The sequence below is a fragment of the Pseudochaenichthys georgianus genome, chromosome 4, assembly GCF_902827115.2.
Source record: "Pseudochaenichthys georgianus chromosome 4, fPseGeo1.2, whole genome shotgun sequence".
In the NCBI taxonomy this organism is placed as follows: domain Eukaryota; kingdom Metazoa; phylum Chordata; class Actinopteri; order Perciformes; family Channichthyidae; genus Pseudochaenichthys; species Pseudochaenichthys georgianus.
In genome coordinates, this window is record NC_047506.1 from 31,036,628 (window position 1) to 31,064,196 (window position 27,569).

The 27,569-nt window shown below is 43.1% G+C and overlaps 1 protein-coding gene across 2 annotated transcripts; it reads right to left on the reverse strand.

The window, feature by feature from the left end:
- Positions 1-37: 37 nt before the first annotated feature.
- On the reverse strand, positions 38-27,524 carry adcyap1r1b (adenylate cyclase activating polypeptide 1b (pituitary) receptor type I). Of its 2 annotated transcripts, none has more exons than XM_034081135.2 (14): positions 27,215-27,524; positions 13,350-13,478; positions 9,605-9,707; positions 7,269-7,382; positions 6,475-6,578; positions 6,279-6,376; positions 4,396-4,528; positions 4,058-4,211; positions 3,904-3,964; positions 3,743-3,812; positions 3,373-3,464; positions 2,508-2,637; positions 2,115-2,156; positions 38-1,662 (listed from the first exon to the last, which is right to left on the reverse strand). In XM_034081135.2, the coding sequence occupies exons 2-14, from the start codon at positions 13,401-13,403 to the stop codon at positions 1,300-1,302; spliced, it is 1,518 nt and encodes a 505-aa protein (XP_033937026.1). In that variant the 5' UTR covers positions 13,404-13,478; positions 27,215-27,524; the 3' UTR covers positions 38-1,299. The 2 variants fall into 2 exon arrangements, with proteins under 2 accessions (XP_033937026.1, XP_033937027.1); XM_034081136.2 differs by having other exon boundaries at positions 1,369-1,649.
- Positions 27,525-27,569: the final 45 nt, after the last annotated feature.

A 27,569-nucleotide genomic window follows, 5' to 3' on the forward strand; every position in this document is an offset into this window, starting at 1 on the left:
AAATGCATGTTCATGCAAGCACTTGAACTCATGATGCTTTCTTCCATGAGTATCATTGACATTTTCTGTACTAACGGCCGTTTAAAACTACAGACGCACTCCAAAAGTATTCCTCTCAGTGGTCAAGTTTCCAGTGCTGAGATTTAAAAGAGAGGTTTGTGGTCGTCATCGGCAAACCTCAGCACTGCGAAGACATCTGAAGAATAGTTATCATCATTTAACCCTGGTATGTTTTTTTCTCTCTTTTTGGCAATTCACATAAATGGAAAAAATATGTCCTTCTCATAAATACTGCTTTTCTCAAACTTGTTGGATCCAGGTGAAATGTCACCTTCGACATTCCTCAGCCTGTTTGTCTTCATCTCTTTGTTTTACATCAGTCACAGTTTACACAGGAAACAAAGGCTTGTTACAGTAGTGGGGAATAGCCTGAATGTGTTCCATAAGTGTGGGTATGACCTGGGGTCCATAATGTTTGAGCTCAATAAATAACATTGATTTGATGGTGAGAAGTTCAAATTTCTAACACTGACTTAGGCTTGAACCTTCATTCTTAAATTTCCGTCAACATATTTATAAAAAATGTCCCAGTTAAGGTATTTACTGTACATCAGGGCGGGTCAGAATATTAGCAGCAGAGGCCGGAATATCAAGAATTTGAGGGGGAAACTCTAGAAAACTCTGTGTAATACACAGGAAAACTGCATCTTTTAAACAGCATACCATCATTTTATAAATCAGGTTTTCACATAAAAAGGCTAAATGCCAAGCTTTAGCTAAAATAACTCTGATGTCATCACACTGCCATCGCTAAGGGTTATCCTTTTCAGTACTCAACGGGATAAACTTAATGTGTAAAATCAGCAGAGTTTCCCTTTACGGTGTTCACATGAATAACGGAACCATTTCAAATGGCATGGCAGTGGGATGTCTGCATCTAAAGAGCAATACAGTGTATATATACAGTCTAAAAACACATTTTAAAGAAAGGGTGAACTTGAGAATTGTTTTTAAAAACGTTCTCAGACTGACTGGAATGATCACTGTGAGGGGGCTGCAGAAATAAACTACCCCCCCAACACGTGCGATACAGCAGCACATACTGTAGCACCGGACAACAGTAATACAATATATACAGAAAGATCAAGCGCCCAACAGGACATTAGATATTCACTAGAATTCGTAATCATGCCCTTTGAAGTGGACCAAGTGTTTCACTCCTGAACTCGGAGTTCGGGACTTAAAGAGATTATTTGGCACCAGACGTTCAGGTTGGGTCATAATTGGGGTAAAAGCAGGTCAGACAAGAGGCTGTTCTGGGTCGCTGGAGTTGAGCTGGGTTTCTATCATGGTGTCGTCCGGGTACGGGTTGGGGTACGGGTTGAGGAACGGGTTGGTGAGGCTGGTCATGGGGAGGAGGATGGGTGCATCGGGTTTGGGGGTATCCCCCCCGGTGGGACTCAGGTCGCCGGGGTCTCGGCCAGCAAGCTGGACATGCGGATCTGCGAGCTGCTCTTGCTGAGGATGGACAGCTGCGTGCCCCCGTTCACCCCACTGCTCGCCAGCGAAGGATGCCGGTGCTTCAGGTCCACAGCAAAGTACCTGTTCACCGTCCAGCTGCGCCATTTCCTCTTGATCTCCGATTGCACCTTGAGGGATATACTTCACAAGGTCATTATTAATGGACCTCGCTTGAAAGAGGCCAGCTCAATGTCCCTCACAGCTCGGTCTGTGCTATATTTCATTGTATTAGCTTCCTAGGGATTCTTTCTGACAAATATTTTTCCCTAAAATGAAAAAGATTGTATGCCCACACACCTAAAAATGGTTAAAAGTTGCAAGAAAAACCTCAGCTTATCAAAAATAGTCCATGTCAAATAAATGAAGGAAATTAGATCAAATTCAGCATTTTCTTTTAATTACCACTCCATTTCCAATATATATTTTGGTTTGAAAATAAATCCTGTAAACTATAAGCCTTATCTATATCAATAATTGACATATGATCCTTTAAAACTAAACAGGTATGTTATGAATCAGTTGTGTTTGTATGTGTCTGTGATTAATTTGTGAATTCAGAGAACTGGTGTAAAGGTGTCAGTGATGATGTTTACCTCCCCGTTCAGGAAGCAGTAGAGGACTGCCACGACAAAGCCCTGGGGAAACAGAAGGTCCAAGAATTAGACAACAAAGAACACTTACATATCAACTTTAAAAGGACAACACCACTGCAGTGAGTGATAAAAGACACTACTGTGAAACAAACAGCAGGATTCATTTTCATAATGGTATTTTCACATACAATAACTCACACTCGTTTTCATATAAAAGCTGAAGACTTGATTTAAAACTTGAAATCAACTTTATAGATTCCAAGCAGTCAGGTCATACTTGAGTCTTAATAAATGGACATATGTTTTAAAATCCCTAAGTTTCCTTCAATGGCTGATACAAAGGTACAGAATTTGTAAATAGTCATTCTCAGGCCATGATGGAGGATCAGTTACCTGGAAGGATCCGAGTCCAAGCTCAAACACCAGACGCTCCCTCTTGCTCACGTTCTCGGGGGAAAAGGCAAACACAGTGTAGTGGATCCCAAACAGAGGAATCAGGAGCAGAGTGGAGCGGGCCAACCTCCTGCAAAATAACACACAGAATAATGATGAAACTGGAATACAGTGTGTCCTCATTTTCATGGGGGGGGGGGGGGGGCAGCAGCTCGAACAAGCCGTTTAGGACAGAGAGTAAATACACATACTTTACAGAGATGCTGTTTGAGAAACCAATGTGAGTTTGGAAAATTGCACAATATAAATCTATTCTAGTAGACCACAACAATGGAATGATGATCAGTAGAAATGGCCATGGCATGGGACCTTTACAAAATTAATGGGGATATATTTTGCTCATTTTTAGGTTCATGTTTTGGTTTTGGGTTTTACAAAAACGTGTTTACATGCTTTAATGTTCAAAATAAAAAAAATTGTTTGGTATACAGTTTGCTGAAATACTCAATTTTAGCTTGTGTAAGATCCCCTTTTACAAAAAAGCATATTCTGCACTGATTGGCTGGTGAGAAAAACTGCAATCGAGTTCTCAAACAGTGGGTGTAGATCTATGGTGTAGATGCATAAGGGACTATACTGTATATTTCAATACGAATGGGTTTTCTTATAATAGTTATATGGGTTGTCTATTTTTTGGTTCAGTGCTTACTAACCCACTAGGGACTGGAAATATGCTAATGCAGTGCAAAAGCACTGATAAAGTGAGCTTTCCTTATGTCCCCTCTGTTGAAATATAGCTATTGAAACATAAAACTTAAATGTCAGACAGAACATTTCAATAAAAAGACAACATAAAACAACTTACAGGTAAATACTGGATTCATTTCCACCGATATCTGGGGACTGTAACTTCTGGACGAGGATGACGATGATACCGATGAAGAGCACAAAGTTGACCTACAGACAAGATGTATTTACAAATATTGTTTAATTGTTTAATATTATATAAAGTTTTGTTTATATTGTTATTTGATATAATATTTTAAATGTTTAATTCTCTTTTCCACTTTTTAAAGTATTTAAAGTATTGTATTTTAATGTCTGAACACACTTCTGATTCTGTGACAAAATCATTTCCAAAATTGGGATCAATAAAGTATCCATATCTTTCATCTATCTATCTTGTTTATGTTGTGTTTGTTATGTCACTGCATATACAGGTGATAACAACATACCATAATTGAAGCGAGTACAGGTCCCTTGATCACCCACCAGATGGCAGCGTTGTTATTCATGTCCCAACATCTGAAGGAGCAGGAGGATACAACATCACATTCAAAGCATTGTCAGACACACTTCAACATACTGGTACTAAACTCTGTTGTTCAAAACCTACCCGTTATCATCAAAGTGAAACTTCAGCACTGCCCAGATGGTCACACACACTGTGGGGGTTCCTAAATTGACAAGAAAACAAGGATACACACATTAGTAACGATTCATGAGATGGGATAAGAATTCCAGTTTGCATGTTGTGGTTTGTCGCTCACCCCAACCAATGATGATGTACCAGTAGAAATATCTCTTCTCAGGGAAGAAGGTCTCCACTAGTAAAGTGAAGAGGTACAGACCCTCGATGAAGAGCCAGAAGTAGTTAGAGAGGACGCAGTAATGGAAGAATATCATCACTGCTCGACACTCAAGCTTGAAGGAGAAAAAAAGACACCATGGGAAAATTGGTCTTCTCGAGAAAAACCTTGTTATAGATAAATAATGTATATAGATACAAATAATTCCTTGTTAGGTTTGAGCAAATCATCCGTTGCCTGTTAACATGTAAAACAAAGAGCATTGTATGAACGTGTGCAGGCCTGTTGGTGTTACTCACAGTGTGTATGAAGCAATGCTCACTGTCTGCTTCGGCATACAGCACGCTGTCTTTGATGAAGACTGAAATCGCTCTCAAGATGAAAGACACAAATAGGTTCATGTGGATGAAGTTCCTCGTACAGTGCAGCTTCCTGATTAAAGCCAACAGACAGGAACACACTGATTACGTTTTTTAATAAACACAATAACTGCATGCAGTGGAACAATACGTTGAGGTTTGTTTTGTTGTCATTCAGTGATCAACATGCAGAAATAGTTCACACAGTTATATAGTCGTAGTAAAAGCAGTTGAAGCAGCAATTGTAGAGGCAAAAGTGAAAATAGCTTTAGAGTACTGCAGCTTGGTGGGGCGTGCCACATTTTCCATTTGGGAAGAAGCCCCCGCATTCACTACGATGAAGCCAGGGGGATTGTATTTGCGTTGTATCTTGATACACATGGTTTTCTTAATGTAAACATGAATTAATTACTGTGGTCTATGTCTAGGAATAGCCCAAAAGAAATATCATGGATTTTATTGCTCCATTTGAAAATGTTGTCTCATTATTTTACCTCTGTAAAGCGTCTTTGAGCACCTGATAAAGCGCTCGATAATTTGTATTAGTATCTCTCTTCTTTTTTTTCAAGTGTTCACATGACATTACATTGCCAGTAAAAATGACTGGTTTCACACGGGAATCGGACGCTTGGGTGAAAGTCTTGTGTTTGTTTGTTATCAGTACTGTAGGAGCCACAACATCAGCTGCATCAATAGTAGTAGTAGTTGTGGTAGTACATGAAGTGATAACAGCAAAAGCAGTGATAGTACTAACACTTATTGAGGTAGAAGTACATACCAAGAAGTTAAAGGTCACATGTCATGGCCATTTCCACTGATCATAATTCCATTGTTGAGGTCTACTATAATAGATTTAGACTGTGCAATTTTCCAAACTCACATTGGTTTCGCATACAGCATCTCTGTAAAGTATGTGTATTCAGCAGTATTCACTCTCTCCACTAAACGGCTCTTTGCAGCTCTTGCCCCCCCCTCCCTGTGAGCCCAGTGTGCTCCGATTGGTCGGGACCAGTCGGGACGTTGTGAATCGCGCTGAGCTCCGTGGAAACAAGGAGATTTCCTTGTTTAGCGATACACAGCGAAACACAGCCAAACTCACCCTGAGCACACACAAAGTCACAGCCGAAGTAAAAACAATAAGTGTGGCTTGATATTGAGAAAGAAAAAGGTTGATAAACGCTGTGAGAATGGGTCTGCAGAGAGAATTTCGCCGCGATCCCAACTGTCTGTTATCAGCCTGCAGCCAGGGAGGAGAGATCAGCAGAGCTGCCTGCACTGAGTGTGTGAGGAAGTCCGTGGATTGGTCAATTTGGACCAATCAGCGGGGGCTTAACGTAACGGCTCCGCGGACGTAACGTAACGGCTACACGGATTGGTCCATTTCGTTCCGGGGACGACATGACATCATGATGTACCCGGAAGAATCAAATGGACAGTGACGTATCTCCAACGAGGCGTTTTGGGGAGGTATTTTCTGTGTTAGAGTTTTACTCCCTACAGGGTGTACTTTGAGGGTTTTGACTCTGCACACCGTTTACATGCATAAAAACCTTCATAACACACAAGGGGACGGGCAATAACCGGAAAAGCATGACATGTGACCTTTAACAACTTTTCTTTTGAAAAACGATAATAATGTTCACCATGAAAGGGATTACCTCATCCTAAAATAATGTCAATGTGTTTTAAGATATTTGATGTTAATAAGCAATATGCCTGAAATATCCTTCAGTTATTTTCTCCCTCTATGTTTTGATAAACCTTGTTTTTCCCAACACGCCCCACCAACCTGCAGTACCACCCCTGACCACTAGACGGCTCACCTGAACCTGCACAAGATGACCATGGCCATGACGAGGGACACTAAAGAGGTGCTGTAGCCCACAGTGTACAGAGCCTTTACTGACACAAAGTACATGTCCTAAATTGGAATCACAAGAACAACAAAAAGTTAATAAACTGCTTTTTCAATAATATACAATGTCTCATTTAACCTATTACTCTGAGAGTGATACCTACCGGATGGCTACTGTTCCCTTCTTCAGACATGCAGGCATCAACGTAATGAGGGAAGGTCTCATCCCATCCAAACTCAGTGCAGTTCCGACTCACCATACCTGGCTCTGTGGACGCAGGACAATTCATTTAAAACACATACTGTACTAATATGTTGAGTGAAATCAGGAAGATGTAGTACCCTCTTAAATGATTTGATTCATTTAGTTGGTTTTCCCCTTAAATTGAAATGTGTGTAATGTAACACAGAGAATAGATTTTCCAACCACAAGCACACACTGTACTTGTGAGGACAAACGATGACATAAAACATTCCCTACCCCCTAACGATGACATCGGCCAAAACCGTATTCTTATCTTAACACTATATGGGGACCAATGAAACGTTCACATTTTCAAAAGTGTTGTAAAAAATGTATTTGTCGAATTCTTTAATCATTTCAGTACCTTATTTTGTGTGTGTGTGTGTGTGTGTGTGTGTGTGTGTGTGTGTGTGTGTGTGTGTGTGTGTGTGTGTGTGTGTGTGTCATGTGTTTGTGTATGTTTGTGTGTGTTTGTGTATGTGTGTGTTCTTTGGTCCCCACTTTGTATTAAAGTTAGAAATACATTTTTTGATTTGCATAGTTAGGGTAATGTATAATGTCAATGTGTGTTTGTGGGCAAGATGTTTACCAAAATCTGCAATTCAATGAAAGTACATGAACTTTTACCATGTGAGCACTCCAACAAGACATGTGAAGAGGAGCCTCAACATGTCAACAGCATTAGTTGCTGATGGTAAATGGGAAGCAACTCACCATAGTCTTCTTCGCTGATGAACTGAGAGAAGAGTTCGGGACAGTCGACTTCCACCACCTCCCCGATCTTTGCAGGGTGCCAACACGTCAGGTTGTCCCACATCCACGGACAGCCTGAGAAAACAACAGGTGAACAAACACAGTTCACAACAAGAGCCATATGTTACTTAATTTGGGTGAAAAAAGGCCACATATTCTCATTTAGCTGAGGGTTTTTTTACTCATATATAATTTTACAACAGCATCATAAAGAGCGAAAGTCTTCTACAGGAAGAAGATAGTTCGCCAGAGACGTTATGAATAATATGTATGATAATTTGTTATAAGAATACTTTTTGGGGGACACAGGTCTAGATGGAACATAAACATAGATGAGATTTTGGGGAGAGTCATGTGTATTCACATTAAATGTGCATACATCCATGCAGAAGATAAAAGAAGACGGTCTTATTTCCAAATTCAGTTTGTGACATCATTCGCCGGCTCTGCTTTGGGAAATGCTGATTTAATATTTGTTTTTTCTTTATCTTAGAGCCAAGCGGGAGCTTTGTGGCAGGGTTGACAGGAGAAGCTAGTGTTTTAGTCAAGACCACAAACCACCTTAACCAAGACCAAGACAAGACCAAGACTTTAAGAGGTCGAGACCAAGTCAAGACCAAGACCAAGGCAAGGCAAGACCGAATCAAGACCAGAACAAGCATATGCTCTAGACAAGCTATTACATTGAATTGGCAGCCATAAAGTAAAACATCAAAACTAAGAAGGCTCAGGCAGGGACGTGCACAGACATTTGGAGGGGCTATTGCTCTAAACTGGAAAAATGGCCTCCCCCCGAAAAAAAATACAAGGCGATTATTACATTAATTTATTTGAAGAGTAATTCACAGCTAAGGCAACTACTTGCATTCGGTGACTTGATTTTTAAAATGAAAACCAGGGACATTTTTTGTTTTGCGGTCCATATCTAAAATATCTAATGTTAGAAACTACTAAAGAAAAAATGGGGACAATTCAATGTAGTTTGACCATTGTAACTGCTGTGCAGACATACTGATAAAATAGGGCTTCTATAATTACCTTAAATAAACTCACTAATGAAACCAGTTCAATACACATTATTCTTATTCTTATCATTCTTTATGAGCGCAGTAACGGTAAGGTATCTAATGGACTTATTTATTTAGTATTCCATAACTTAATAACAGAGGTGGTCAAATTAAAGTAGAGACATGGCAGAAATCCTACAATGAAGCGGGACAGTGAAGTGTTCTCTGAGAGAGGGCAATCAAGAGAAGAGAGCGAGCAGCCCCGTCGAGGGAGTTTACCATGCGGGCAATTACATGTAAGAAGAAGGAGAAGAAGAAGAAGTAAAAGAAGTAGTAGAAGAAGAATGAAGCTGGTGTGTTTCCCGCAGCGAGACACTACAATACTAATTGTGGGCTTATCATGTTGATTCGACCACAACAGAAAGAAAAAAAAACTCTTGCTCTCTCCAGAGGGGCAGGTCAGCCAAAAAGGTAAAACGGGCCGTTGCCCGGGCAACAATAGCCCGTACCTGTGCACGTCCCTGGGCTCAGGTGATCCGAGTTGCGTGACTCGGTATCCCCTGGATGATGTAACTGAGTTATAGCTGTTTAGTTTTCAACCAAAAGGTCAGTACAATGATTTCCTTATTTATCATGCCATATTAAAATAAACAAAAGGAAGGAAAATGTATGGCCTTCTGAACAGCTTTTATACTTGGTTTCTGTTTCTCTGACGCCTTGGTGATGTACACGATCTGCAAATGCTATCCTACGCAGTAGAGAACCCATTTGACCCCTTGAAACTTGTCGCCAAACAAAAATAATGAAGAAATGGCACAAAGCTAGTCTGAATTTCCTTTCATCCATCATAAAATCACTCAGAGAGACGCCTGTCACTCACTGTCTCCGTGATCAACTTTCATTTTAAGCATCTTCATCAAGAGATGCTGGCAATTAAAGCCTTAGACCTTCCCCCACTTCAGAGTGAAACCAAAGAGTTGATTTGCTTTGCCGAATGTCTCTGTTGCCACTGCTTTAGTTTGTTATGCTTTGAATCAAACAAAGAAACTCAAAGGCAAACTGTGAATTATTTCTAATGATCTCTCTTTGCTCACAAGCAGGTCAAAGTCAGAGTACCGCAATTTGTAGAATTATCTTTTTCTCATTAGTATGCTGACCCTGAAGATATTATTGTTAATAATCTCTATGTTTATTCTGTTATAATTAGCCCAAATTGGAAACTGTTACAAGTGGTGGTTATGATGAGGGAGAGAGATTAAAGGCAACACTCACACACTCACAATCACCTACCGTAGTCTGGGTCGTTCCCAGGATCGTCCGAGGCCATCATTTCCATGCATTTCTCCTGCTCCATCTTGATCACACAGTTTGAGTGGACCTGTTGGCTGTAATCCTGGAAAACAACATCAACACACACACACACACACACACACACACACACACACACACACACACACACACACACACACACACACACACACACACACACACACACACACACACACACACACACACACACACACACACACACACAATGACACAGAAAGAGAGTCAAGTGGCAGAAGATTACATCAGAGCACAGAGGAAGGACCCAAAGGTAAAATAGAAGATGCTGCTCCATTAGCTTCACCATGCTGTTCACACCACAGTGTGGGAGAGGTCTCTGCTCTTGGATCTGTTTAAACACTCAGCCAATTAAACAAACCAGTTCAGAGCTGTTGGCACTCTCCCCGAGCAACTGACCAGGAGGAGGGGCATTATTCTAATTTAAACAAGGCAGGAAAGCCTTTCAGACGTGCACTGTTCACACCAGACCGTGCCAGGGGTTACTCCCATCTGTTGAAAAGTGGTAGGCAGACACACAGAAGTGACTGTTTAAACTTGTAGCCCTCCAGCGGCGTAAACACAATCGAGGCGGGGAGTCCCACAGCTACTTCACTAAAGAAACGGAGGTCACCCCAAGAGACACCTTCTCCACAGCCCCCCTCTGACAGCTGCATAATGAGGGGCTGACGTTAGGACTGAGGAGGGGGTGGAGATGGAGGTGAATGTCTGCTAAGGAGCTTGTGTGTGCTGGCGTCAGTCTGGGAGACGCAACGTCACAGCTTTATGAGGTGTAGGAGAGGATTAGTTAAGCATTCACCCGCTGACGTCAACAGCACTCGCATGGGAGTCATGCACTGACGATCTACTGGAGTAATAGAGATGCAGGCGCTTTGGGAGCATCGTGGGGAACGAGTGTCGACACACTGTCTGTATCCTCGAATCTGCTGGGTGATTTATGTGCTGCACTCTCCAACAACAGCATAATGTCTGCAGTGGTACAGCTACATTGAATGCTCTGGCAGTAAAGGAACATATGGTTGGAATATGCATTCACTGGATCTGATGTGGATGTTTTTTTATCTTAAATCCTTAGTTAAACATGGTAGATACTATTTAGTCATATTATTGGGCTCAGAAGAAAAATATATAATTTCTTAAAAGCTGCAGTACTATATGAATGAAAATAAGTACTTGCATTACCATAAATACATGGATTTATTAACATATACAATAGATGTGTATATATAACAGCAATCCATGTCTCAATCAAACTAAATCTAAAATTGTTTAGATATTGGTTCCCTTCTCCAGCCAAGAAAAGTCTTTTAAGACCCATACAAATGTATTCAAGACCTATTATGATGTTGCAATGACCAAATTCATGTATGGCTTTAAGGACCCATGAAAAGCCTGATATACCAAAGGGGGTTGCTCAAATAGAGAACGATCATCTTTGCCGGGTAAATTTGAATTTTGAACGTCCAATTAATACTCTTAGCAATCGGCTGGTCCTCCCTTATGGACGCCATACCAACTTCCAATGATGTTGTTATAACAAACAAGCACATCAGCTAGTTCAAATTCTAGAGAAAACTAGAACACTTGACTTTTGATTTCACACAGGAACAATTTGGTATTTTTGGGTGACAATCCCATGTTTAGCCCATTCTTACTTCTCAGTACATCATTTGACTTTTTGGCAGAGAGCCCTGAGGACAAATTGCACCCATGTGCACGCAAAGACAGCCTGGATAAAGACTTTTGGCTCTTGCAAACACCACAGGCTTAAAACAATGTGTGAATTGCTGTGTACATGTTATTTCCACAATAGCCTTTAAGGTACAGTATACATTAAAGGCTAGGAAAGTAAAATGTCAAAAATATCTAGCGTATACTCATGGGTCTTTTCACTCAGTCCACCTGATGAGTTGGGTGGATCTTGGCTAAAAATCAGCAAACTCCATTTGCCAGTAAATTATCCTGCCTCAAAGGTGCAACAAATGAACTGTGTGGAGGTCTAATCAGATACAATAAGTGGAAACACCTGTGGAGCTTCCAGGATAAAGAAGCCCTTGTGTCCTAAAAACCAATGTTATTGATGTATCACATCAATAAGGTTGTGTCCTTTCTAGTTTCTAGGTAGTGTTATTTCTATTCTTAGCAAATATTGGAAAAGTCTCAAGAGACATGTTTACTCATGTTAAAGAAAACCAAGATTTACACAAACCTTAAAGGGGACCTATCATGCAAAATGCACTTTTGTACGTCTTTTATACATTAATATGTGTCCCCGGTGTGTCAGGGAACTCACCAAGTGTCAGAAAATACAACCCTCTCTCTTTTCCTCCATACCCAAATCTCTAAAAACGGGGCTGCAACGGAGCTGATACAGACTGATACAGATTTGAAATGGTTCTGACGTCAGAAACGGGGAGCTCCGCCTATATGGGCAACTCTCCACCTATCAGGGGAATGAGAAGTTGCGTGGCATGGTAACAGCATGGTAACAGCATGGTAATAGCATGGTAACAGCATGGTAACAGCATGGTAACAGCATGGTAACAGTATGGTAACATGACGCTCGTGCCTAGCCCCCCTCCTTTGCAGGGGGGCGTGGTCAGCTGCAGCTCATTTGCCACAGAATCAGCCCTTGTGAAGACAGGGCTGGAAAAGAGCAAATAGAGCGAAATCAGGCATGGCTAAAATGCATGATCTGTTTGGTATTTTGAAAAAAAAACTTCACAGACATGTTTTATATAGGTATGGCCCTACAATATATTATTCAAATATAGCATGATAGGTCCACTTTAACAAAAACATTGTAGTACCTTGAAGCTGAGAAGGACCAGTATAACGGTGTAATTATACTTCCTTCAACATTGGTTTTAGTATCAAGCAGAGATTAAGATCACTTTATTATATAATGAACTTTGGGAATTTAGCTTTTGCAGACCATTTACATGCACAAAAACCTATATAACACCCTACTACAGGAAAGGTCAAACCGCAAAAGGCAAAATAGGGCCCCTTTAAAACTCCGAAATTAACACCCGACTGCTGATCATGATCAAGTCCAGTCTATAGAGTATGTATTGTTCATTTGTTCAATTGTACAAACAGGGAGTTAAATGTCCATCTCTTTCTCTTTTAATCATATTTTCAAACTCTGCCTTCCCCTTTTTCATACAACGTGTTGTTGTCCACCATCTTCTTTAAAGCTCATCTCTCATTTTCTCCGACAACACTTCAGCTCAAGGGTGATGACTCACATTTAACAACAGTAATAACTAAGACAGCTTGTTTTGTATGGAGAGGAGAGGAGACAAGCAGATAGAGGAAGGAGAATGAGAGAATGCTATCGAGGACCTTCTCCACAGATTGAACAGACAGGAATAATGTTGAATAAACAATGAATAAATGATGAGAATGCATCCTTATCCATCGTTCCTACCACACACTCGTCAATGAATTATTGATTCAGACACTTCATACGGCTGAACGACTGTAGAAGTACATAAGAAGGGCCCCAACACCTGTGCCCTAGCCTGAATATATTCATGTCAATCTCCACCTGTTGCCACGTCTGTTTGTATGTTGATCGTTTTAGCTGCACGAGTAAGCTTACACACACAAACTGAAGGGAGATTATACATTGTATCCTTCAATGGTACAACAAGAGAATGAAGAAAATAATTTTAAATCAGCTTACCGAGAGTAAGAGGAGGAGGAGGGCGAGGATAAGCGGGCTGTTAGTGGCAGACATTTTGTGCTTCTCAGTGAGGAGTTTTCCTCTCAACTTCGAGCTCTGAAACAACAGGACGTCAGCTCACTTTGGGATCTGAAAACACAAGAGTGTGAAACATTAGGAGACAGGATGTCAACATTTTGTCTACACCAGTCTCACCAGGACATTTAGCTAACATCACAGAGTATCTTTAGTATAAGCTCTCTTTAAGTGTGTGTTTATATATCCGTGGAGAAAATTCAAACTGGAGAGCATTCAGAGGACTTTAACAATAATTTTTTTTAGAAATATCCATTAACAGCTAATGTTACCTTGTCATGTTTTGCTGTGGAAGAACACTTGCGCCATGCCAGCATAGCTTGAAGGGTTTTGGCTGCTCGGTGCAAGTATATACAGTATAACATTAGATTCTGAATGTTGTATTTTACTGAACAGAAGATGGTAAGTGCATTGGATCATGAGAAGAGAAGTTGAAAATGTTAACAAAGTTGAACATGTTAACAAAGAAACATTGTCTTTTTAAAATCCATGGATAAACAATAAAAAAAACAATTCCTTGTTGTTGTAATCACCTTAACAGAAATCTATTGAAAAGTGTATCCGTTACTCAGAAAAATAAATCTGTGTGTAATCTATACGTTTTACGAACAATGAAGTTGTTTTTTTAAAGTAAAAAGGCCAAACATTGCCTAGCTCCAGCTTTTCAAACATGAGAACTCGCTGCTTCTCTTCGTTAAATGTGAGAGAAAACTGAATATCTTTTTGGATGCTGGTTTGGATTTGAAGGCGTCTCCTTGGGTTTAAGAAGATTATGATTACAGAATGTATGGTTCTTATCACTTATGTTCTGACAGACGTTGTAAATATTTAGTTGCACCTTACTTTTCTCGCTGTGACTTTCCCACTTTTTTGACAAGTATGCTGAAAAATTGCCTCGAATATAAACTGAAATTCTGCTTACGGAAATCCTCCATCAATGCCCTTCACTTCGCTGAAGCAACTGCAGTCAGCTGTTACAACGACACGTTCAGCCTACCTAATGATTGGCTTTCCAACTTGTATGTGAACACAAGGGTTGCATGTCTGTAATGTGATGACTCCTGCCTTGTTATCTCTGGTGTGTGTATGTTCCTTTAAGGTTTTCCCTTTGGTCTATCAGCTGGGATTGAGGACACCTGGCGGCTGGAGTTAGCCGGATAAAGGACCGGGCCGGATCTCGCTCTCTCTCTCTCTCTCTCTGGCAGGAGGACGCAACGCGAAGAGCAGCCACGACCCGCTGACCTCTTGTTTCGTCATTTGTTTCGCCTGATTGTGTCCTTCAGCAGCAGTGAATAAACTCTTTTTCTATTCACGCCCTCATTTTCTGTCGCGCGTTTGTTGTGGCTGAGAGCCAAGCCATGACAGCTGGGGGCCCGTCCATTCCGGTAAGGTAAGCTTGTGTTGGGAGTTAGTTCATTATTTGTGCGGAGTTTCCCCTGGTAGGTTTTATCGACGGTTCCCTTGGGATCATTGGGCGGGGTGTTTAATGTTGTGGTGAAAGTGGCTGAAGCCTCGGCTTGGGGGCATGGCCGTGGTCGACAAGATTGCTACTTACATAACAGAATACAGGGTCACTTCTGCGGCTGAAGCTGCTGTGGCAGCTGATGAGTTTGTGTTGCTTCATAAGAGCAGGTTCGGAGGGCGCTCTGGGGCCCTGGCTGTTTTTGAGGGAAGTAGAAAGGTTGGTTCATTTGGGATGGAGCCAAGGAAATTGGGTTTGGTCAAATCTGAGGGGGATAATAATGATATTTGCCACTACTGTCGCGAAAAAGGCCATTGGAAGGCAGACTGTCCTGCGCTTGGAGCAACATTTGAGGGAGGAAGATATTTTGTTGGGCCTGTTGCGTTGGCTGCTCCTGTGGAAAGCTGCTGTGTTGCCGATGTGCTTACATCCCACTTAGGTGGATCTGAGGTTTTGGCATCTTATGCTCCATTTATAGGAGAAGGCTTGGTGTCATTGGTAGGTAGTAATGTCAGAGTTCCAATCAAAATCTTACGAGACACAGGGGCAAAATCTTGCGAGACACAGGGGCTTTTGACTTTGGGCTTTTGTTGTCTCTGTTTTGCCTCTGTCTTATGAAAGTGACACTGGTGACACCCTTCTGAGTTGGGGAATGGGATTAAAAGTTCTTCCTATTCCTGTTCATAGGATGTATATTGACTGTGGTTTTGTTATGGTGGCTGTTGGTGTACGTCCAGCTTTGCCAATCGAGGGGATACAGTTCATCCTGGGCAACGGTTTGGCAGGGAGCAGAGTCTGGAGTGATGTTCCCCCTGTGCTTTCAGTGACTGGCGGTCCGATTGAGTCAAGGTCTGAGGAGAGCTCTACAGTGTTGGCAAACGTCACGTCCTGTGATCACTCGTGCTATGGACAAAAACATGTTTAGAAACCAGAAGACCAAGCATTGTCCCACTAGTCAAAGTGGTCGTGGCGTTGATGGTGGTCGTGGTGGCGGCAGCGTTGATGGTGGTCGTGGCGGCGGCAGCAGGGGTCGAGGAAGAGGCAAGGAAATGTCCTGCTATCGGTGTGGAGACCAAGGACACATGGCTCGTGACTGTGGGCATGCCAACGGCCGGAAGTGCTATTCCTGCGTTGGGCTTGGTCACATCCAGAGACGTTGCAGTAGGGTGAAATGTTACAGGTGAGGCGACATTGGCCACGTTGCGGTGCATTGCAGTAAAGCCAGTGAAACTAACTGCTACAACTGAGGAAACTTTGTATGTTGCAATTGTTGGTTTTGTTGGAAGTGGGGTGCCTTATGCCTTGTATTTTTGTTGTTCATTACTGGTGTTTTTTTTGTTTTGTCAGGGTTGGTGTGCCGGTGGTCCTGGGGACACCGACTTTAAGGGGGGGGGGGGTGTGACGACCCCTGCCTTGTTATCTCTGGTGTGTGTATGTTCCTTTAAGGTTTTCCCTTTGGTCTATCAGCTGGGATTGAGGACACCTGGCGGCTGGAGTTAGCCGGATAAAGGACCGGGCCGGATCTCGCTCTCTCTCTCTCTCTCTCTGGCAGGAGGACGCAACGCGAAGAGCAGCCACGACCAGCTGACCTCTTGTTTCGTCGTTTGTTTCGCCTGATTGTGTCCTTCAGCAGCAGTGAATAAACTCTTTTTCTATTCACGCCCTCGTTTTCTGTCACGCGTTTGTTGTGGCTGAGAGCCAAGCCATGACAGCAATGTGCCCATGTATCTGTGTTCTCATGGATCAGCCTGACTATAGGCCCAGGGGGTTCGCATGAGTAAAGCCAAGTAGCAGTCGGGCCTCGTCCCACAGGAAGACTTTGGCAGCTTGGCATCCTCCTTCAACCCTGCCAGCATCAAGCCCCTCCCCCTGCCGTTGTCAGGAGCAACAGCTGAGAGAGCTGCTGAGTTTGGATCTGAACTGAACCACGTGGACCTGGAAGCTCCTTCTGCTCTACTGTAAATGGATTTTCTTTGGATTTCCTCATGTACTTCATGTTATGAAATGATAAAACACATTCATGAAAACACTGAACTCAACTCAAATTCCAGCATGTATTTGAGTAGAAACAAAAATGTCTATAAGCAAACTAAGCACATTTGATTTGAGTCCTGCACACAGTGCATATTAATGACATGCAGCCCTAACAAACAGTACTTTCATTCATATTTTGCTTGCAAGAAAACAACATGAATGGAAGTCTGCAGCTTTGCCAAGACCACCATACTGGCTGTTCTTCCATAGAAAAGCTTTCATGGTGACTGGTCGAGCACAAACTGACAATAATTCATTTCTGAGGGGAAAAAAACCCTCCCATGTTCTTACAAACTACAAAAACACTGATGGTTTCTCAACCTGCCACAGTGGGAGAGGTCTCATTGTGCCTGTGTGTGTGAGATGCAAAACGATAAGTAATGGACATGCTCGAAGTTCCTTAGAAAGATATGCATCTTCACTGGTAACCTTTTACTGCTCTATTTGTTGCAACTAAAATGTCTGCAGCTTTGCCAAGGCCACCATACTGGCTGTTCTTCCATAGAAAAGCTTTCATGGTGACTGGTCGAGCACAAACTGACAATAATTCATTTCTGAGGGGAAAAAAACCCTCCCATGTTCTTACAAACTACAAAAACACTGATGGTATCTCAACCTGCCACAGTGAGAGAGGTCTCATTGTGTGTGCGTGTGCGTGCATGTGTTTGTGTTTGTGATGCAAAACGATATATAATGGACATGCTCAAAGTTCCTTAGGAAGATATGCATCTTCACCGGTAACCTTTCTATACAAATGGACGGCCCCTGTTGGCAATTTGAGTGTGTGTGTGTGTGTGTGTGTGTGTGTGTGTGTGTGTGTGTGTGTGTGTGTGTGTGTGTGTGTGTGTGTGTGTGTGTGTGTGTGTGTGTGTGTGTGTGTGTGTGTGTGTGTGTGTGTGTGTGTGTGTGTGTGTGTGTGTGTGTGTGTGTGTGTGTGTGTGTGTGTGTGTGTGTGTGTGTGTGTGTGTGTGTTAGCACTGCAGCTGCTCAAAACTCTCCTCCCCGAGCTGTAATCATTGGCTTAATGAGTCTCAGTGGCTTTAATGTTCAACACTGTCATCTGCAATGTGTGTGATGGGCGATGCTCTATCTAGAGAGCATATACATCATTAAAGAAACACACATGCATACACAAGTATGTTCACGACTCCGCACATTTTACACACTGGTCTTCACTTTAGCTTTACGACGGCACTAATAAATACTCGGTGTAGAGTTGCACCCGAGAGGGGAGAAGGTAAGCGAAGGAGGAAATGAAGCAGTGAAAAAAAGAAATCTGAGAGAAGAAGAGGAATGTGTGTGGGTGTTTGTGTTAAGACAAACCTATCCTCTCGGGAGAAGAGGAATTATTTCTCACAGGAGTATGCCTAAAAAGATGGAGCTTTCTTAATGATCACTCACCTATAATGCCGCGGAGCTGTCAAGAGAAAAGCTTTGAAAACTCTGCAATGAAACGCATCATAGAGAGAAATATAGAAGAAGAAACAGGGAGCCTCCCTGATCTTCATGTCTGTTGTTGTTTGGACACTGAGAACAGTTTTGTCCCTCAGGATGGTCTGGTCAGGCTTTGACAGCTGTTGTGGTGTGGAGCACACAGGCATGCCCCGGCGTATCCCCCTACTCACTAACTCCAAACTCTTCTGCTCTTTACCTATCATTTACAACAATGCATTCTTCTTTCTTTGGAAAAACTAAGAAATTATTCTCTGCTTCAAGAATCATCATTTAGTGTGTGCATCCAGAAACTGGACTGTCTAATTCCCAGTGAATATCATAGTAAGTCAGTCATGTCTCGGGCTCTATATTTAGCCGAAGGAATTATGTGAGGAATTAATATACACAGACATGACTTAGTCTTCATTATTTTGGGGAGGGAGAGGGAGGTGGGCTTATTACGGAGAGACAGAGAGAGATAGTGGGAGGAAGAGAAAGAACTGTCCTGGTTTCACGCTCACATTATGTTCCATTTTCCACACAATTCACTGGGGTGCTGCTTCGTCACGAGACTGAGGCAAAGTCACAAACAAAAATAAAGTAAAAACAACACACTCATCAGCTTCAGAGACTTAAATTCCAGATCCAGGTTGCAGTCGAATAGTCCATTTAGCTTAGGAACCTTCCTAACCGAGTGAAATGACCCGGAAGTCCCTCAGTGGCAGCAATGATAAGTGCCGTTCGAATTCTCTAGATGATAGGAAAGGAGGTTTCAAACTTCCTTTATAACCTCCTTTAGCTTAGGAACCACTGGACCTCCCTAACCGACAGGAGAAGCGAAAATGCTGCCCCACAATGCCTTGCAGCCGCAGCATTTGCCGTCACACAACAGTCGGCCGTTCACGGAAACAACCGATTATGACCGAGAAATGTTATCATGAAAGTTACGGTGCTTATTAAGCATTTTAAAACGTAGGTGGTAAGTTGTCAAAGTGCTTTGTTTTGAACGTTCATCAGTATTATAATCAAAAAGAGAAATATGAACGTTAGTTTTTACTGAAATGATCAAATAAAGTCAACATTTCACAGTCTTTACTGAGCTGTGTTGTCACAAGTTAGACACTTCTATTATTGTTTGTTTGATGGCTCATCTAAACTCTCCTGTCATTTCAGATCCCGCTTTCCTCCAGGCCCTTGTAATCAGCTCATTTCCCTCACCTGGTCTCCTCAGCCCTTCCCCTCACCTGTTACTCATTCCCTCATCACTCCACAGTATTTATACCACCTCATTGTCAGTTGTCCTTTGCCAGATTGTCTTGTCGTTTCCGCCAAGCTCTCCAGTGAGTGTTGTGCTCTAGTCCCGAGTTTTGTCCTGCCCAGTTTTTGATTCCTGCCTGCCTGTCTGACGGATTTACTGGTTTTGACCCTGCCTGTCCTTGACCTGAAATAAACTGAACATTACTATATACTGGTTGTATCTGAGTCGTGCTATTGGGTTCTGATCTGTACCTGTGATCGTGACAGTACAATCTGGCCAAACATGAATCCAGCCGACTCAGCGACAGAAACGCCTTCGCACGATATCGTGTTACAACGCCACGAGCAGCAGCTTACCTTCATGGCTGAAGCGATGCAGGAGATGGCCGCTCGCTACGAACGGACCTTTGTGAATCTCCGTGATCATCTTCAGACCCGTCCTGCAACGGTCCATGGCCCGGAACTAACTCCAGCTTCCGCTGTTGGAATCCAGAGTCCTCCGGCATCGGATGCACGCCTGCCTCCTCCGGAACGCTACTCTGGAGCCCCAGGTTCATGCAGACCATTCCTGGTCCAATGTTCCCTCGCCTTCGAGCTTCAGCCTTCCGCCTTCCCAACAGAAAGATCCCGGGTGGCGTATATTGTCTCTCTTCTCACGGGCAAAGCTAAAGACTGGGGTACCGCCGAATGGGAAAGACAATCCTCTGCCTGCTCGTCTGTAAGCGTATTCTCCGATGAACTGCGTAACGTTTTTGATTACGCTACACCCAGAAGAGAGGTAGCTCGGGGACTGTTTAACCTGGTGCAAGGAGGGAGATCTGTGTCCGATTACTCCATTGAGTTTCGTACCATAGCCGCCGAGAGTAACTGGAATGCTTCTTCACTTCTCGATGCCTTCTACAACGGTCTGTCGGATCGCCTTAAAGACGAGCTGGCAGCTAGGGACCTTCCTGCTGATTTAGATGAGCTGGTGGCTCTCTCCATCCGCATTGACTGCTGTCTGCGGGAGCGGAGGAGAGAGAGGTTTTTCTCCGTCGCCCCTCAGGCTCCGCCTCTCCCGTCAGCGCATGCTACTGAACAGGTGAGAGGAGGATTTTCTAACTCGTCTGAACCAATGCAGCTGGGGCGGACCCGGCTCTCTGAGGCAGAACGACAGCGCCGCCTGCGGGACAACTGCTGTCTTTACTGCGGCCAGCAGGGTCATCTTGCCTTCTCTTGTCCTGTAAAAGACAGGGCTCACCAGTCATCCAGAGGGCGCTGGTGAGCCGTATGATGATTTTAGAAATGCCCTCTTGACCCCTAACCCATGCTCAGCTGAGCTGCTTGGGGAAAATGCACACTGTGGCAGTTCTTATTGACTCTGGTGCTGATGCCAGTCTTTTGGACATACCACTGGCCTTTCAGATGGGACTTGGTCAGGAGGCTTTGGAGAAGCCCATCAATGCTACAGCTCTAGATGGTTGTCTTCTCTGCAGAGTGACACACCGTTCAACTCCAGTTCAAATGAGCATGTCAGGTAATCACAGCGAAACACTCTCTTTTCACCTTATCCATGCATCACATCAGCCTGTCATTTTGGGGTTTCCTTGGTTAAGGAGGCATAATCCTCATATAGATTGGGCTTCAGGGACTATTAGAGAGTGGAGTGCTCATTGTCATGCTGTCTGCTTAAGATCTAGTTCCTCAATTGATTCCAGTCAGCCGAGTATCTCTGAATGTGAAGACCTTTCCGGTGTTCCCAAGGATTACTGGGACCTTAAAGAGGCCTTTAACAAAGTTCGGGCCACCTCACTCCCGCCTCATCGTGCTAATGACTGTCCTATTGACCTGTTACCTGGTACTTCTCCTCCTAGAGGTCGACTTTTTTCTTTATCGGCTCCTAAAACTAAGTCAATGGAGAAGTATATCAATGACTCTTTGGATGCAGGGCTTATCCGGCCTTCATCATCTCCTGCTGGTGCAGGTTTTTTCTTCGTGGGTAAGAAGGATAAGACTCTGCGCCCATGCATTGACTACAGAGGACTCAATAACATCACTGTCAAGAACAGGTACCCCCTTCCACTTGTTTCCTCTGCATTTGAACTGTTACAAGGCGCTACTATTTTTACCAAGCTGGACCTAAGTAATGCGTACCATTTGGTGAGAATCAGGGAGGGGGACGAGTGGAAGACGGGATGTAACACTCCTAGTGGACATTATGAGTATTTAGTCATGCCTTTTGGACTCACCAATGCACCTGCAGTCTTCCAGGGGTTGGTGAATGATGTTCTGCGGGATCTTCTCAATATCTGTGTTTTTGTATACCTGGATGACATTTTGATTTTTTTCCAAGTCTAAACAGGAGCATGTGGTCCATGTTCGCCTAGTCCTCCAGAGGCTCTTGGAGAACCACCTCTTTGTCAAGGCCAAGAAGTGTGTGTTCCACACCACAGAAGTCCCTTTCCTGGGATTTGTGGTCTCCACCGGAAACATCAAGATGGATCCTGAAAAGACCAAGGCGGTCACTGACTGGCCACGCCCTTCAACACGCAAGGAGCTCCAACGCTTTCTGGGTTTTGCCAACTTCTACCGGAGGTTTATTCGAAACTACAGTTTGGTGGCAGCCCCTCTCACAGCTCTCACCTCTCAGAACATTCCCTTCCGGTGGTCCTCGGTGGCCGAAGGGGATTTTGGTGAGTTAAAGTCACGCTTCACCTCTGCTCCCATTTTGATTTTTCCAGATTCTACTCTGCAGTTTACTGTAGAGGTAGATGCGTCGGACACTGGAGTTGGGGCAGTTCTTTCTCAACGGTCGGCCGAGGATCAGAAGATGCACCCGTGTGCCTTCTTCTCCCGGAAGCTGTCTCCAGCAGAAAGAAATTACGACATTGGAAATCGAGAACTGTTGGCAGTGAAACTTGCCCTGGAAGAATGGAGACACTGGTTGGAGGGAGCAGAGCAGCCTTTTGTGGTCTGGACTGACCACAAGAATTTGGAGTACATCCGTTCAGCTAAGCCGCTGAACTCTCGTCAAGCCAGGTGAGCTCTGTTTTTCACACGCTTTGATTTTGCTCTTTCATACAGACCTGGTTCTAAGAACATCAAACCTGACGCCCTGTCTTGCCAGTTCCAGCCAGAGAGCTCTCCATCTCATACTGAGAATATCATCGCTTCTACTTGTGTCATTGGTCTGGTGACCTGGGAGGATAAGGTCAAGCGCTCTCATGCTGAACACCCAGCCCCTAGTGCCTGTCCTGTTAACCGTCTGTTTGTTCCTGCCACTCTCCGTACCCAGGTTCTCCAGTGGGGTCATAACTCTCGCCTGGCTTGAGACGGTCCCTAGCCCTGATTCAACAGCGATGTTGGTGGTCTTCCATGGAGAAGGATGCCAAGGAATTCATTGCTGCTTGCCTAGTCTGCTCCCAAAATAAGACCTCACGCCAAGCTCCCTCCGGTCTTCTTCATCCCTTGCCTATCCCTCATCGTCCCTGGTCCCACATCGCCTTGGATTTTGTCACCGGACTACCACCCTCAGACGGTAACACAGTCATACTCACAGTCATAGACCGGTTTTCCAAGTCTGCCCGGCTTATTCCATTAACCAAATTACCTACTGCCAAGGAAACGGCTGAAATCATGCTACAACATGTGTTCAGGCTGCATGGTCTCCCCAGTGACGTTGTGTCTGATCGGGGACCACAATTTACTTCTCGCCAATTCACCTCCTGGGCAATGCCAAGGTGCCCTTGAGCAAGGCACTGAACCCCTAACTGCACTGGCTGCCCCGTCACTCTCCCTCTCCGATCCTGCATGTGGTTCAGTTGTTGCATGTGCTCATTTATATCAACCTGTGTTTGTAATGTGATAAAAGTAATTAATAAATATGTCTTCTTCTTCTTCTTCTTCTTCTTCTTCTTCTTCTTCTTCTTCTTCTTCTTCTTCTTCTTCTTCTTCTTTATGATTTCAAACTGTTCAGGAATCAGCTCTGAGTGTAGTGCAGAGATGGTGACCATGTTTTATTAAAAGGGATGATATTGTCTATAGAAGTAGTATATACAAGTCCTCTTCGATATGTCGCGTAGCTCATTTGGTTTATAATGATCCTTTTCAGAGTCAAATACATGCAGCGAAGGCTTTAATGCTTAGCCAGTTTTTCTAGTTTGGCTGATGTACGTGTTTTTATCTTAGAACGCTAACCCTTACACAGTGTTTCAGTAGACTTCTTCACCCCCTCGTATTTGTCACTTCTGGTTAAAAAAACAAAACAAGATGGCGCCGGCCAACATTCCAAACTCAAAAGGTTTCAAAACCAACCAATGGGTAATGGGGTCACGATGGCCATGTACACTTTTTTTAATCCAAACCACTTTTTGTCACCCCATCCCTATCTGTATCATTTAAAGGTCAACCATCTTGCATCTACAGAACTTTATCTGAGACTTTGGACATAAACACTCCAATGGGATAATGTTGATCTGCAGTTGTGGAAGAAGGCAACCCGTAGCCATGTCAACAAATAAGGAGGAGCCACACGATGTTTTGTACATTTTACTCTAACTTTTTCTGCTCATAGTGGCTAAATATTGACTACCAGTAAGCATATAACATTAACTATAGGAATTATATTTGGTGTGGTATTTGTGCTTTTACAAAAGTATTTAAATGTCCTCGATCTCTGCAGCTAACTATTGCATTGTGGCCAAAGTAAGTGCAACCTGGGACAGAGAAGCTTGTCTCACATGCAGAGCAGGTTTGACACAGAAAAGGAGCAGAAGCAGGGCGTTGTGACGGAGCTGTTTAGCTGAAGATGCCTCACTCTTAGTCCCATGCCTGCTCTAATTCCCAACATGACCCAGTGAGCAGCGAGACATCATCGTCTCCCGCATGGCTGCACCATGCTACCAAACACCAGCACCAACTGACCGAATGATCTCTTTAGAGCCGACAGCCTGCCAAGGATCCAGACTGCTGGACAAGTCAAAGATCAAGTGTGCTTTAAATCACTCTCTACAGGACGTGCAATGCAATATCTGGGAAGCAAAAAGATGTGATTTAGTTTTAACATTTAGTCAGAGACACTCAATTGAAAATGTATGTGCTTTTCCTCCGTAACAGCACATTACTGTTACACAAGGCCACAATTCTGTCGATTTCCACTCTGCAATCGCACTGACCATTGTTTCTCCGAGTATCAATTTAACTGTGACAACATGTATGGTCAAGCAGGCGATAAAAGAGAACGGCGCAGGTTTAAATGGTGAGCTTAGTCTTTAACGGTACTCCTGAGAAACATACAAGTTACTAGTTACTTTTATCTTACAGTTATAAAGCCTTATTTTTCTAACACTGGTTTCAATGCAGTTCCAATGCACATGGTGACTCGTGGCAGCAATGCAATTCTGTCGCAGTTAATAAAGTTTATTATTGAGATTTCATGGAGCTAAAACCTGTTTTACTGCACACATTTCGACTTACAAAAGCACAAGTGTGATTTTTAACATTAAGGAGGGCTCGGTTCCATTTGAATGTCCCATATACCAGTTACATCCCATCATTGCCATAAAATGACTTTACCTGATTTGATAGAAATAAGTGCTTACTGTGGATTGAATTACCCAGAGCACAACACTACTTTACATTATGCCAAATATGCTGTCAGCAGCAGAATATCCTTTAGTGACCTGTGTTTCTGTTTCAGGAAACACAGACATGTCTATGCATAACAATAGTCTACCTGTGCGATGAGACAGTTGTTGCTTACTTAAGCAATAAAGAAGGGGGTAATCGGGTAATATTTATTCATGCAAACAATAATGCCTTGACTGCAAATGTGCGACGTGAATGCAAAATATTTTAATCTCAAAAGGAAATATTGAGGTTTTTGAATCATTTAGCAGCTCTTGTTTCTAGTCAATTTTGCTACGATGTGAAAAATTCGACCCAAACAAGCTTCAGGTGTTTTTCACAGCTATGAGAACACATACGGTTGAAATAACCTCCGAAACTCTGGTTGCTGGTGAATCTTTACACATTTCCTGAATAAACACAGTTCAGACTCTCATTTTGAATATTGCTTCTTATAATGTGCAGCCTTCTGCATCAGCATCCATTACAGGATCTCCTTGATGTGAATAAGTGACACTCGGCTCATGCGTGATATACTGAGTGTGTTACAAGGTTGTCGTGCTGAGACTGGGCCCGACACCTAATGTCCTCTCCTTCCTTTACTTTCTCCCTCCTTTGCTGCGGAGGCCAGCCAACACAACAAGGCTAATTGGGCCATTTAAATGTCAGCATCACAGACATCTGAGAGACAGAAAAGCTCTTCCCTCATATAGTGCACTTATGCTGCGAATGTTTTGAGCAGCAACATGTTAATGACGTTTTGTGGACATGTTTGTCAGGGAAATCCAAACAGAATGATGTGGTTGTTCCCATGTGCAGAGCCAGAACAGTACATTTAAACAAAAAGAACACAAACAGTGTTGTCTTTTTGGATAATGCTAGGATATTTAAACAAGCTGCCACATATGTTCAAAGCAAGCATTGATCTAAATGCGTCTGTTGTTTTCTTTATAAAAAACATACTTATAGCACCAGTTTGGCCTTGAATCAGAATTGGGGGTGGATGTGCTTCTCATTCATCACTCTTTCATGAATGAGGCAGCAGCTGAGCATTCATAAATGTAAACAAATAGCTCAACATGAACCTTGTTTTTCAGCCTTGCATTTCATCTTTAGCAGAGATGGGTTGCTAAAACAGATGCAGGAATTAGTACTGTTACACACACACACACACACACACCTTCACACACCTTCACACTTTTTTTGACCAGATGTTGAGTAGTGAGATCCGCTAAGAGGAGGTTCACCTCTGTCAAACAGAGCCGATAACTGGATAAGCATGGCTCTGATTGTCATTTAATCCTCTAGAGTCTAGACCATCCAAAAACAGTCAGACAAGAGAAAACACCAATTTTGATTCAGTGCGAATGCATAACAAGGTCACTCACAGATTTAACCCACAGGCTTTGATCTCATAGATCTTCAGTAACACAAGAGCCCAACAAATAATATTCCTTAAATACAGATCTATGTCAGCATTATGATGGGAAATTCCTGCAAAAGCCAATATGTTACAGGCCCTGTGTTTGTGGATCCAGACAGCGCTGTTATAATATATTCAGCAATGTATGATGACATACATACATAGAAGAAACATCTCCATCATATCACAATGTAACATCATAGTCCTGTGTCCTACCTTACACTTAATAATAATTCAGTAACCACACAACAGACCTAATGGTTGAGCCTTGTGAACTAATAAACCCATTAATGATGGATTACATTACATTTTTAAATAACTGTTTCGGTATAATATTCACATACAATGTATTTCTGTAATCGCATGCTCGATTCTTGTTGCAGTATTTGTGCAAGTGTGTGCAGTGAGAGGAGCCGCTGCAGGGAAGGACCCTCCTCACTGAGCCCAGCCGACACATGCCGCAAGATCCCGGCATTCTCCTGCCAAACACCCCCCTAAATCCACCTCGGTGCAAAAACGTGATGCCCAAATCGAATTAGTGCGATTCTTATTCTTGCATTTTAGTCAAAATCTTACCATTGCATCGATATTCTCCTAATGCAACTCCCGCTCTGTGGATCCTCGGGGCTGATGAGAGAGCCGCACTCCGCAGGGGACAAATGAGTCCTAGCCGGGCTGCGAAAGAGAGAGTCCCCGGTGGCTAGACAACTTCCACCCAAAATGTGGCGGAGTTCCACCAAATGCGACGAGTTTCTTTTTGCATGAAATGGGTAAACGATTTGAGATGTCCTCCCAGTGAGCTGTCAGCGTTTAATGATCACTGTTATTCGAGCAATTGTTCTGAATGGCTGCTCGCTTCGCCCTCCACAGAAGAATGCACCGCGCATTTCAACTACCCCCCCCCCCCCTCTCTCTCTCTCTCTCTCTCTCT

Bases quoted from the DNA above. Each gene is read 5' to 3' on its own strand.
- adcyap1r1b (XM_034081135.2), bottom strand. From the start codon at position 13,403: ATGTCTGCCACTAACAGCCCGCTTATCCTCGCCCTCCTCCTCCTCTTA. The intron at 3,813-3,903 runs GTAGGTTTTGAA...CTGCTCCTTCAG, and splicing joins TTTCACTTTGATGATAACGG to ATGTTGGGACATGAATAACA. The intron at 3,465-3,742 runs GTATGTTGTTAT...TCTTGTCTGTAG, and splicing joins CTGTACTCGCTTCAATTATG to GTCAACTTTGTGCTCTTCAT.